The 12,477-nt window shown below is 40.3% G+C and overlaps 1 protein-coding gene and 1 non-coding gene across 2 annotated transcripts; both read right to left on the bottom strand.

Annotated features, from left to right (window-relative positions):
• Nucleotides 1–276: 276 nt before the first annotated feature.
• EIF4E (eukaryotic translation initiation factor 4E) lies at nucleotides 277–11,501 on the bottom strand. The gene is made up of 7 exons (XM_053461575.1): nucleotides 11,393–11,501; nucleotides 5,812–5,912; nucleotides 5,191–5,286; nucleotides 4,174–4,237; nucleotides 3,982–4,095; nucleotides 2,181–2,320; nucleotides 277–1,969 (listed from the first exon to the last, which is right to left on the bottom strand). Exons 1-7 carry the CDS (start codon nucleotides 11,408–11,410, stop codon nucleotides 1,855–1,857), a joined length of 648 nt encoding a protein of 215 aa, XP_053317550.1. The 5' UTR covers nucleotides 11,411–11,501; the 3' UTR covers nucleotides 277–1,854.
• On the bottom strand, nucleotides 3,458–3,587 carry LOC128468491 (small Cajal body-specific RNA 15). The gene has a single exon (XR_008345847.1). It is a non-coding gene; the product is annotated as a small Cajal body-specific RNA 15 (non-coding RNA).
• Nucleotides 11,502–12,477: the final 976 nt, after the last annotated feature.

The following is a 12,477-nucleotide window of genomic DNA, read 5'->3' as shown; positions in this document are numbered from 1 at the left end:
CATTTTTAAATGTCAAGACATTTTTAAAGTATTGTATATCAAAGCAATAATATACTGGAACGGGCTTTTTTCCTGTAATATCTAAGCACTTGAAAGCTCTGAAAATTGTTCTGAATCTTTGTAATGCTAGGGTCTAAGAACATTTTGTAGGCTTGGGAGCTCAAAAACATTTGTTGTAGGTACTGTGCACTTTAGCCAAAATGGAGAGAAGTTATAGAAGTATAACCTTAACAAAAAACATAATACAGAAATCATTAAAGAACATTCTAGCCACAATGAAGTTTGCAGATGCGGTGTTATTGTTTATACATGCACCTAAAAACAGTGACATAAAATGCACATTTACACTGTCACCCATATGAATACATTTAGTTTTAAAAAATAAAATTGCATTAACTTTTCTATATTGCCCAAATTCAATATTTTGAAGTAGAGCATACACGGGGTTAATATGCTAGCACACCTATGCAATAGGCTGGATTATTCCGGAAAGTAGACAGTAAAATAAAAGGAGAATGCTTGTTATAGAAAGCATCCTAACAATCTTCTGGTCCGTTCCACTTGAACCTTGCGGTCACAAATAGTGAACTAAATCTAGGGGGTCCTACCACCATGCCAGTAACAAACCTTTAAGAACCATAGTTAACTTAAATGGCTGATGAATTATACAACATGGTCAACATTAACAACAAGTGTGTAATACTTTCAGAAGGTATTCTTGTACCAGACAGCATAAACAGGTGTTTTTTTTTGTATACAATGTCTTATTACAACATTTTAAAGATGTGCCCTCGTAGCATTATATTGGAGGGAGCAGAAAACTCCCCTTATAGGGAATGAGAAAAAAAAAAGGACAAATCTAGTTGTCTAAAAGACAATTGACTGTACACATTTTATTTACAGTTTTATACACTGTCTTAATATGAATGGTGACTGCTGTTACTTGAGCTAATTTAACCATAATTATCGTCTAATACAAAGTGTTAAAATATTGCAAAAAAATTGTCTAGTAAGGAATGTTATGGTGTACATAAAAAAACCCCTACAATTATGTTTAAGAAATCACAGAAATAGGTAACTGCTTCTACTGAAATGCATAAACTTGCAACAAAGCTTTGTAATTTTAATACAAAAAAATGATATATAAAAGAAGAATGTTTCTATACGCACAAAATAACACTTTTATTTAACCCATTTGCTTTTCCCCAGATCCACCACCAATGTTACATGAGCTAAAAAAAAATTTTTTAAATCAGAATATCACTAAATGTTACCAAGGAGGGAAACAAATAAATTAAACCTAGCAGCCATCAGCACAAAATACAGCCAGAACAATGCTGTTAAAATAATGGAGAAAAAAAAGCAAAAAAAAAGCAAAAAAAAAAAACAAAACCATGAATCACTAGAGAAGTTTGAATGCATTTTAATCCTCCGCCTTGCAAATCAGAAAACTATTGTAACTGCATACAATGCAAATATATTGATTCCTTTCCCTACGGATGATGCAAGTGCACGTTCTGGATAAATATTTCTTTAATAGTTATTTAAAAAAGAAAAAGCTATTACAAATACCTTGGGCAGCAATTTAGGATCCTTGGTGGGGGGGGCAGACATTTTCTTATTGAAATGTTTTGATTGGATAACTTAATCGTACAAAAAAAAAAAATGGGCAAGGGATTTTTGAACATAGCACAAGACAGAAAGGCAAATGACTTTTCACAAATCTTAGCAATATTTAGGTGGATATCAAATTTAGATGCAGTCCACTCTGCTTTTGTAGAGGCTTTGGTACAGCTCCCAAGTCGCGATTGCTTGACGCAGTCTGCTATGAAAGAATACTCAGAAGGCGTCTTCTTAAACAACAAATCGATTCTTAGTGGTGGAGCCGCTCTTAGTAGCCGTGTCTGCATGGGACTGATAACCAAGGACTGCTTTCGGAGGAAGTCCTAACCTTTCCTTGTACACCTTCCTGTAAAACAGAAAAATAAAGTGAGGAGGTACTGGACTGCACCAAAGCATTATAGTCATTTCCCCAGCAATGCAATATAGTAAAAATCCCACAACATAAAATATTTTAACAGGAGTGGAAATCACACACAACCCTCCAATAAAGTATGAGTGGGCTCAATAGAATTGATACACATTATGAGATGTATCAAGGTCTATAAAGAATGACTCACCCTATATGTGTAACAGCGTCCCTGTTTTCACATTCAGTAGTCCAGATTGCTATTTTATCTCCTTTTGCTCTAACATTTACAACAGCTCCACATACATCCTCGCTGTGTTCATCAAACGATTCCCCGATAAGGCACATGAGCTGTTTAATGAAAACAAAACCTTTAAGAACAATTTGCAAATTGTTTGCACTTTTCTTCTTTGCTGGCTCAACAGCAATAGTTTTTCTAGCACCATGCTACATTTCTGCCTAAAGAGTCAAAAACAAGAGCCACAGTAATTAAAGGAGCAGCCTACTGTCCTAAAAAGCCTCAATTATAAATGCATGCCAACCCCTTCAGTCCTCTATGGGCATGCACGTACGTCAAAAATAATTTAACAAATTTTTCAAAAGCACTCAAAGCCCTCTAGGACGTACATGTACGTCCTGACTTTCTTGCAGTCTGGACTACCCGTCAGCAGAAGTGAGCTTTGACTGGGTATTCCCCATTCCCTTCCAGGAGGCTTCACAGACGTCAACAAGAAGGTCAACAGAGGACAACATATATCCCCTGCAGGGTTTGTGTGTACAATTTATGGAGGCTGTATTTAATTTATATCATGGATTTCCTTGCCAGCCATCTTATGTTTGATGTTTATAATATTGATTTGTATTAACACCCCTCGTTTCCTGCTTTAACACCAATTTTAGTCTGGATTTTAACCATTTCAATTATCTGGAATCCCCTACCTTGTTCTTGCAGACTCTGCCCTACTTATTCCAATCTCAAATTATCATTAAAAGCCCACCTATTCAGAGAAGCATAAACCACTTTCTGCGTATGACCCTTGATCAAATCATCCTCGCCCAAGCAGTTCCTCACCATCTGTCTCATTCTTCCTCAAATTTTTAATGGAATGAAGACGTGCAAGGCAGGTTCTTTCTATACCAATGTTTTAGCAAGTCTTATCAATTTGAATATTGTCAATTTCCAGCCTCCTTTATTGTAAGAGCGCTACAGAATATGCTAGCGTTTGATAAATAACATATAAAGTAACTAAATTTAGCAGCAAGGCAACTTGCGTAGCTGATTTCAGACAGAACTGCTTTAACCGTGCAGTGGCAGAAGTTGATTAGCGGACTTTGTGCTATAATGAACACCTGTTTCTATTCTGTATAACCTATCCAATACTCCTTGGCGTGAAAATCAAGTATCTATACAATAACTGAGGAATACAAAACATGAATATAAACACAAACAATTAATCACAAAGTCAAGATCAGATTCCTAGAAAGCATAAGTGTGGGTAAACTGAGTAGGTCCTGAGTATTGCTTGCAACCAGGCCTGTTCGTCTACCACTTTCTGTTGGAGGATAGTATCAGTAGCATCCAAGTAACTTGCTAGGAACTACTTTCTTAGTCCTCCGTTGGTGTTAAGATATCTAAAGGTAGGTCATGTTTATATACATATATAAAAACCATTGTTGGGTTTTTAGCTTTAAAGTATACGTAAAATTCCTAATCACATTTATATAAGAAAAAAAAAAATTTGTACAGCAGTACTCCAGGCATGAGACCCAACATGACCTCTGTAGGACAGTTCAACATAGCCTTGCATTTTACATTTTATGTCCCAACAGACGTACTGGTGTGTCTACAAAAAGGTGACAAGATGTCCCTTGGAAGAGAAACCCAAACAAAACGGAAAAGCAAAATTTTATAGGGAGCCCAGTGACTGGATTCGAGGACTCCGGAGTGATCTCTATCCACTTAATCCACTCCATGTTAACATCTACCATGCAGTTTGAAATAATAAACCTACCGTTTCTAACCAAAAGCGATCTAAGTCGTTTCTCCTTTGTTGCTTGTTAAGAGTAATTAGCCATCTTCCTCCACGTTTATTCTTTTCATCTTCCCACATGGGTTCAATACCATCCTATTGAATGAAGAAAAATGATGTATGAGAACAAAATAAAGCTTTTCTAGTTTCCCTTATAAAGTTGCTGCAACTTACCTTAAAGAGAGAGTAGTCACATCCAGACATTAAGTTACTAGACAACTGGATATGATTATATAACCTGGAGAAGACAAAAAGAAATTAAACCTTGTATTCCAATTTAAACACTGACAAAACCCAGTAGCTCCGTGACACCACTGTGTGTAGAATTGCTTTAACACATACAAACCAAACAACCGATAGATACGGGTACCAGAGTAGGCTTGAGCCCAATGTCTGGCTCAGCTCATGCGGAGAACCGGAGATCTCGCTCCTCTTTAATGAAACACACAGCGGCTATGCAGGTGTTCACTGACTAAAATCTCGTAAGAGTAACTTAACAGCTTTGGGATTTTTGTTTATGTTTTGAAAGCATGCAGCCGGAGGAGAGCGAGACAATTTGAAATAGCAACACACTGAAAACTTTCTATGTATAAATGGCAGATGAGTGGATACACTGTTCTAGAGGCGCCACATATACAAGTTTCAAACTGCAACATTTTTTTTTTAACATAAAAAGAAAAAAAAAACAAAAAAACCTTTGACATCTCCCCCACTTCCTTCACAAACTTCAGGACCGGAGGTGGCTGTACTACTTGTGCGCTTAGCAAAGGCCATCACATCAGCTAGGCTGCAATAATGTGACTGTTACACTAAACTAATGGTTTAAATGTTCAGTCACAATACGCAGAGTATATAGTCAAGGTCCAAACATGGTGCATTTCACTACTTGAATGATAATTTCCAAAGTGACTAACTTACGCAGATCTCTATGCATATGAAAGCTTAATCATACGAGACAAGCAGTCATGATAGCTTCAGATAGTTAAGATGTCAGTGATTGACAGATTTATATACTCCTTCCTTGTCTTTAGGCGACATTACAAAACCCATAATTCTTTCTGGAAAAGAACATTTCTGGCAAGTCCGGATATCCCAGTTTCATCTCGATCAAACTTGCAGCATGTTGGTCAATTTTGGACTTTACTACCAGTCTTGAAGGAAATTGCGCAATACTCTTATTGGAATACTTACGCCCAAAAATCTTCAACAGTGTCGAACTTTGAAATAAGACGAAGGTTAGCTTGCCAGGTTTTGCTTTTGTCATTTTTAAAGAACCAAAGGGCCCATCTGTGAAAATAATAAACCGTGATCAATACTAGAGTATCATACCACTAGTGACACGCCAGGCAATGGATGACTATTATTGTCTTGTTGGTCACCAACCTGACACACATTTGGGTACCGACCCCTCTAAAATATCCACTATAATCCATGTTTCAATTTAATTTCAAAATGAAAAAAAAAAAAGAAAAAAAAAAAGCCCAGCAACCAGTCTGGTGGCTAACAAATGACATCCTGGGATTAACAACATTAAAGGGACATTCCAGCCACGATATTCACTTTGATGCCAGAATGTATCCTTCAAATGATCCTTTTCATGCAAGTGCATGGAAGGATTCTGCAGAGTCCCCTCTTTCCTTGCCCTCACCCTTTAGGCTGGCACATGGAGTGTTGAGCAAGGCTCCTGCCTGCCATAGCAAGTGCACACCACTGATCACTAGCACTGACTCGCACAGGAGCTCCAGTGTGCTGGTGGGGCTGTATGGGACACTTGATGGATTGTGATATGATGAATGCAGTCAATTTTCTTACCTGTTTTGTAGTGGATGCTTTATGTAGTGCTCAGGGTTTGCAATTTCCTGACTAATCAATGCCTTTTCCTCTTCCGTAGCTTCAGTATTAGATGTGGTTTCCTGGGAGAAGGGGATTAAAGCACAAAATCAATACTCAAGTCTACAAACGAAAGACCATAGGGCAGACAGCCGCAGCACAATATTTTATGAAACGAGCAGTATTTCATGTAGCAGCTCTAGCTTGGGATCATTACAGCGTCCCCTCTTCCTTAAAGTAATGGTGCAAAATTAAAAGCTTACCAGATCTGTCATTTTATTGTTTCATCTGATGCTTTAGTCACCCCCCTAATGTTTATGTCACATGACAAGTCAGCATTACTAGCATTATGCATAAATGAGGCAATGTATTTATGATTATTTCAGTTTTCACTAAATAGTACTGGAAACAATGTTAATTTATCCACAGAAGCAATCAGCTTCACAAAGCAGGCGGAACTGCAAATGCCCCAAGACAACAGGCGAACTTATGTGAGACGCTGCAGAGGAAATGTCACGATCCTACGTACGGACGGGCAAATCTTTTCTGAACTTAGGAGCCATAAGGAAAAGATTTAAGGAACCAGGGGAAGAAAAAAAAAAAAAAAAAAAAAAAAAAATAAAAAAAAAAAAAAAAAAATCAGATGAATAGATCCATGAACAGCAGCACAAAAAATGTTACAGTAACTGCGGCCATTGGGGTCTGTCCTTTCCCGATCCTACAGAAACATCAAGATATAGCACATGAACGTGTATAAGACATTTTAACTTCTGTTGGCTTGACCAAGAGATCAGAGGTGAACGAAAACTCCATGTGCAGGCAAAATTAAAATACAAAACTGGTTGACCAAAAAGTGTTGGTAACGGTCTACTCCTCTGAATATCAGGCATGTTAAAGTATAAAAACAAACAAAAAATACACTACCGTATGAACGGGAGAATAGTGTAAAGATAATATGATCCAGTTCACAGCTTTGGTGATAGGCTTGCTGTAGAAACTTAACATACAGAACTGCTCAACAAGCCCCTAATAATGTGGACTTTACTGGCGCTACACAAAGCTTTTCACCTTCAGCACATTCGAAACGCTCCAGAATGGTCTTTTACAATCAGCAGCACTGCAACTTTCCACGTTCTTTTATTCAGCAACAATTCCTGACCAGAAATGAGTTCTTCTAACCCTCGCAGCCTTTATCAAGATGAGATTATATATACCGCCATTCAAAAGTTTGGGGTCACGTAGCTGTTTTCATGGAAAACAAGGGAATTTCTAGCTGTAACATACTTGCAAAAGGGTTTCCTAATGATCAATTAGCCTTTTAAACTTGGATTAGCGAACAAAACGTGCCATTGGAACAGGAGTGAGGGGAGTGATAAAGGGCCTCTGTACTCGTATGAAGATATTCTATTAATCAGCTGTTTCCAGCTACAATAGTCACTTACAACATTATTATTTTTTTAATGGACAAAATTTGTCTCTCGCAGATCACGGAAATATAAAGTAAGGAACATTATCGTCAAGAGCAAGAACAGAGCCATGAGAACCTCAAGGAGCAGGTAACCTACGCTTGCTGCCTGTTCTTTCGGTGTATTCGATGTATGCTTTAAAAGTTGCGCTTTTGTAATCCGACACCAGTAATCATTTAATGCAGCTGAACTTTATTCCGCAGACTAGGGCTGAGTTCACTAAGAAAGGCTCAGAAGGGCCACACGTGTTCTATAGTCTAAAAATACCGCACAAGTTCCAAACTACAGCAATACGCTGCTTTCTGTTGGGCATTTTACAACTTGTTAATAAACCTGTGTATTTTATTGTTATCGATAGAGATAACCCACAGATTGCCTCTTATAAAGAGTTAAAATCATGTACAATGTCATACAACGTAAGAGAGTCTACTCACTAAGGAGGGTGTTTAACATACCAATTCCCGACGGATATAAAAACATAGCAGGGAAGACTCAGCCAACTGCAGACCAGTAAGCCTTATGTCAGCAGTTGATATATTAATGGAAACCATGCTTAAGGATATTTTTCTCAAATATCTTGAAGTACCTGGGTGGCATTTTTAGTAACAGGACAGGTTTAGTGCAGGCAGATCCTGTTAGAAAAAAACTGCAGTCCTTGGATGTAAAGTTAATTGAATGGATAAGCCGATGGTTGAGTAGAACACAGAAGGTTGTAGTTAATGGTATGGTATGCCTTTTTGCCAATGATACAAAGGTCTGCAACAAGGCAGATGACTGTAGTTTAATGTTGATAAATGTAAAACAATGCATTGGGTTGTAAAAAGGTAAGGAGACAATGCAATAAAGTCCTGGAAGGTCTCTGGTCAGGCCTCATCTACAGTATTGTGTACAGGTCTGGAGACCCCATCTCAAGAAAGGTATGGACACACTAGACAGTTCAAATGAGAGCTACAAAGATGGGAAGTAGTTCACAGGACAATCATTTTCAGGAAACTCAATATGTATAGCTTGGAGGAAAGAAGGGAGAGCGGAGACAAACATTGAAACACTTAAAGGGAATTAACAAAGCAGAGGAGGCAAGCTTATTTGAAAGGATGAGCAATGTAAGAACAAGAGGTTAGTCTAAAACTAGATGGTCAGGTGCTCGGACGTAATGTAAGTTCTACTTTACTCAGGGAGTAGTAGATAAATACAAGTCTTCCAAGAGCAGAAGCAGTGGGGGAATTAAAACACGCGTGGGATAAACCTAAAGCTATCCTCACGATGGGACCAAGGACTGATATAGGGGGTTAGGAATCCCTTTCATCGGGGGAAAAAAATGGGACCAGATAAGCCAAATAGTTCTTATCGGCCATCAAATCCTATGTATAAATTACCAAAGGCAAACTATGGAGAGCTTCTCTTGCCAGAAGGGCTAAATTGGCCGGGTATAATGCAAAACCATCATTAAGGAGAATTTTAAGAAACCCTCCACATTGCCTTTGCATATTTTAATGGCCATCTCAGACAGCCTTGCAGAAGCTCACAGCGGTATCAGGAAGTTAATGTTCAACTCTCCCGATATACCCCAAAAGGAAATACCTACAGAAAAAGGCAAAAGCAAACGGATGAAATTAAACTTTTGACGCTGTCCATGTCATTTTAATCCGCGCAGGTTGAATGTTGCAATAAAGTAAGTTTTGTAACAAAGCGTGATAAAATGTCTTCTAGCAGCACTGGGAGAAGTCTACCTTCTATGGGTTCAGCCATGCCTGGCTTACACTGGCAATACAAATCACTGATGTATTTTCTCGATCTAAAATACCTCAAAATATGTAGACAACAATAGGTATAAAGCCGTTAGGCCGAAAGAAAAGCGTGATACCACACCTACTCAACAAAACTAAGTTAAAGGGACAATTACATACAATTGCCTCTTTCTGTGTCCTCCATTTCCAATGTCAGAGATGTGTTTGCGATGTGGGATCCATCCTTAGAGTCAGTACCAGCCATGGCTTGGCAGGCGTTGCCATCGTGGATCTAACAAGACCCCCCTGGATACTCGGAAAGCATAGACATTTGGAACACATAGGAGGCACACTGCTGCAGCTTCTCCCTAAGTGATGTTTTTTTCTGATTTAAAGAACACATATGAAAGCACCTTAATAGCGATACTTTGTTTGAGAGGCAGTCAGACACTGAAGTGTGGCTTTAATACCAAATGTACATTTTGATATTTATTGCCTTGCTAGCACATCATCCCACCACCGATGCATCGTCACATTCAGTGACAGATTACTACAGCAGCGCAATGGGATCACATCCTTCGCGCGGCAAATTTCATGGGGGGGGAATCATTTTAAATTGAGGTGATTACATAGAAAAAATTTAGAAGAGGGCCCCCATTCCTGCAAGCTCCCAACCTACTCAGTTAAATGCAAGATAAATACATCTAAGGTTTCTACCAACACCTGACCAGACAGACCTGTACCTATGGATTTGCCAGCAATATTTTAATAACTCCAGGGGGGGGGGACTAAAATAATTCAAATGCTGAAGCAGTGAGAAGAAACAGCTGCCCAGGACATAGAGCTTTAATAACCAGCAACGGAGCTGCAGTTTTAACACCATCTTTCAATATTCTTTATGATGGGTACACTGAGCACTAGCAATTTTCTCGAGACAGACTGAAGTGGCACTGCATAATGTATAATTCAATATGTGGGGGAAGACTGACGACATCTGATATAAAACATAATCTGTCCTTTTTGGGACTGCTTAGTGACCAACAGGAACTACCATGTACCACAAAGATGTCTAACTGTTGTGCCAAAGAAGTTATGGCTATTTATTGTTCCTTATAGTGCCATCAGATTCCGCAGCGCCGTACAAAGGGCAGACAGGACATTGTTAGGATGTAACATAAGATGACAAAGCAGCAAGCGCAAAGCATCCTGCTCCAGCCAGCTTACAACCTAGAGGATCCGACTGAAGTCCCAATAGAAAAACTTCTAGAGACTTCTAAACTCGGCTTCTGCCGGGGAGGACACTCAACTGATGTGAATCACTGGCTACAGATGACATTGTCATACGAAAGGGATCTGTTAAATGTGTCACCAAAGCAATAATGCAGCATTTAAAGAGACAGCAAACCTGCTGCTCGGCATACCAACCGACTCTCACAGAACAGGTGCTTTTAGTCACTAATAATACCCTACGAGTAAACCGCCTAATTTTAATGAGGGAATGTGATGCCAGCTCAGGGCAATTAAACATACAACTTTAGAGTGTGTGATGACCAAGATGCGCTGGTTACAAGATGTCTTCAGTACAACAACAAAAAAAATTCTAGGACGGGCCTAAAGTGGGCCACGGAGAAGCAGCGTGTTACTAGCCGTAAGAGAATAACGATAACTGAGCCCAAGGTCAGGGAAACCAGAAGCATATGATATCCACAGACGAGGAAGTGCACGAACACACATGGCGCTTTTTTGAATGAGCGAGACCGCTCGTGAGAGGTAGGAAACCTGCGGCGTCCACAACGGCCTCAAACTTATGAATCACACTGCTTTAGGGGCGGGGAGCCCGGCCAGCCTATTGTGAAACAATACACACAGTACCGATAACGAAACCCGGTATGAAGAAAAGCGGGCACGTGTCGGTGCGAGGGACTTCACAGCCCTTTACGCCGGTTCCCCCTTCCCAGGCGCCCGCCACGCGGCCCTCTCCCAGCACCGCGTGACAAGCGCACGCGCACACCCGCATACATATATAGAATAATGAAAGACACGAGGTGCGCGCGCGCGGGTGTCGGGGGAACAGGCTCGAGATCCAACCGAACAAAAGAAAAAGGCAATAAGAAAGTTAAGGCCTAAACTGGCGTGGCAGGCGCAGCTCTAGTGGGAGCGGAGCCGGAGAGACTCGAAGTGCTGCCGTCTGCTTCACAAGAGACATGCTGCTCTCGGAGCTCCTCCCTTCAACGTGGGGCTTTAAGGCTAAAAGTCGGATGCGCCGGGTTTCTAAGCCCGCACGCAGCTGTCGAGATTATACGAGCAAAGACTATCGTCAGTCGTCAATTTGCCTGTTTTTGTTCTACCCTGGATCACGCATCCACTCACCGGTTCCACGGTCGCCATTTTAGATAGATGTGACTGCACAGCAGCCGCTGGCAGGCAAGAGGAGGAGGAGACGAAGTGAGGGGAAAAAAAAGAAGATTCAAACGCGGTTGGTTTGCGGCGTGTCACGTGACGTCTGGTTGGCCCTGGATTTGCACGGTCCAGCCTACTCGCCGTGCGCGCCGGGAGTTGTAGTTCAACTTCAGATGGAGAGCTCAAAACGCCAGAGATAGCCTGCTTACTATTTCTACGTAGTGTCTGATGCCGAACATGGAATGACACAGAGGGTTAAGGGATGATGTCCACGTATTTAAATACAGTAGTAAAGAAGGCCACGTCTCTTGTGTTTAAAACTTTGCCTTAGATGGAAGCGGTAGGTTATGGTGACGCAAATCTTGCGGGCGGGGTTTTGGCCGGTGTTGAAGGGCGCTAGGGAGGGGTCCTGTCCTGTAGTAGAGGTTCAGTCAGATGGAGGGTCCAGGACAAAAGTTATGCGTCTCATTGTCTTGTGAGGCTTTTCCTTGGAGTTCTGTTCGGATTTTGTTTCTACAGATTAAGATACACCCCCAGTGCTAACTTAATGTGACTGAGATGTCTAACATGTTAAATAGATTAATACTGAAATATAGGGAACTACCAGTCTTTCTTCAACTATTACGTCTCTGTTTATCGCTTAGTGAACCCATCCATTTATATACTATATATAGATAGATAGATAATCTAGGGATTCTATATTGATATTACTTTTTTTTTAAATACATAATAATAAAACAGTTTTTTTACTGCTCTCTGTGTTTCTCTAGCTCTCACAGCAGAGCATGGAGACAAAGGCATCGGTGCGTGTGATTGGCTGTACAGGAGATCGCATGCAAAGGAGTGCAGGGAACCGTAGTGACCCTGGCATTGCAGTGATGTTGGACCACGCTTAACCAATGACGTACCAGGCAGGTTGTTGGTCCTCTAGGGACATCTTTTTATGATGTACCTGGTACATCATTGATTATGAAGGGGCTAATGTGCAGTATGTGTAAAGTTTGTTGCTTAATTCTAACTGTACTCTCTGGCATACATTTCCTAATGTCATGTAA

The sequence above is a fragment of the Spea bombifrons genome, chromosome 1 (genome assembly GCF_027358695.1).
Source record: "Spea bombifrons isolate aSpeBom1 chromosome 1, aSpeBom1.2.pri, whole genome shotgun sequence".
Lineage (NCBI taxonomy): Eukaryota > Metazoa > Chordata > Amphibia > Anura > Pelobatidae > Spea > Spea bombifrons.
This window is presented reverse-complemented; position numbering and strand designations above follow the sequence as displayed.

Bases quoted from the DNA above. Each gene is read 5' to 3' on its own strand.
- EIF4E (XM_053461575.1), bottom strand. The intron at 4,238-5,190 runs GTAAGTATTCCA...TGTCTTCTCCAG, and splicing joins ACTGTTGAAGATTTTTGGGC to GTTATATAATCATATCCAGT. The intron at 2,321-3,981 runs GTAGGTTTATTA...TTCATTAAACAG, and splicing joins ATCGCTTTTGGTTAGAAACG to CTCATGTGCCTTATCGGGGA.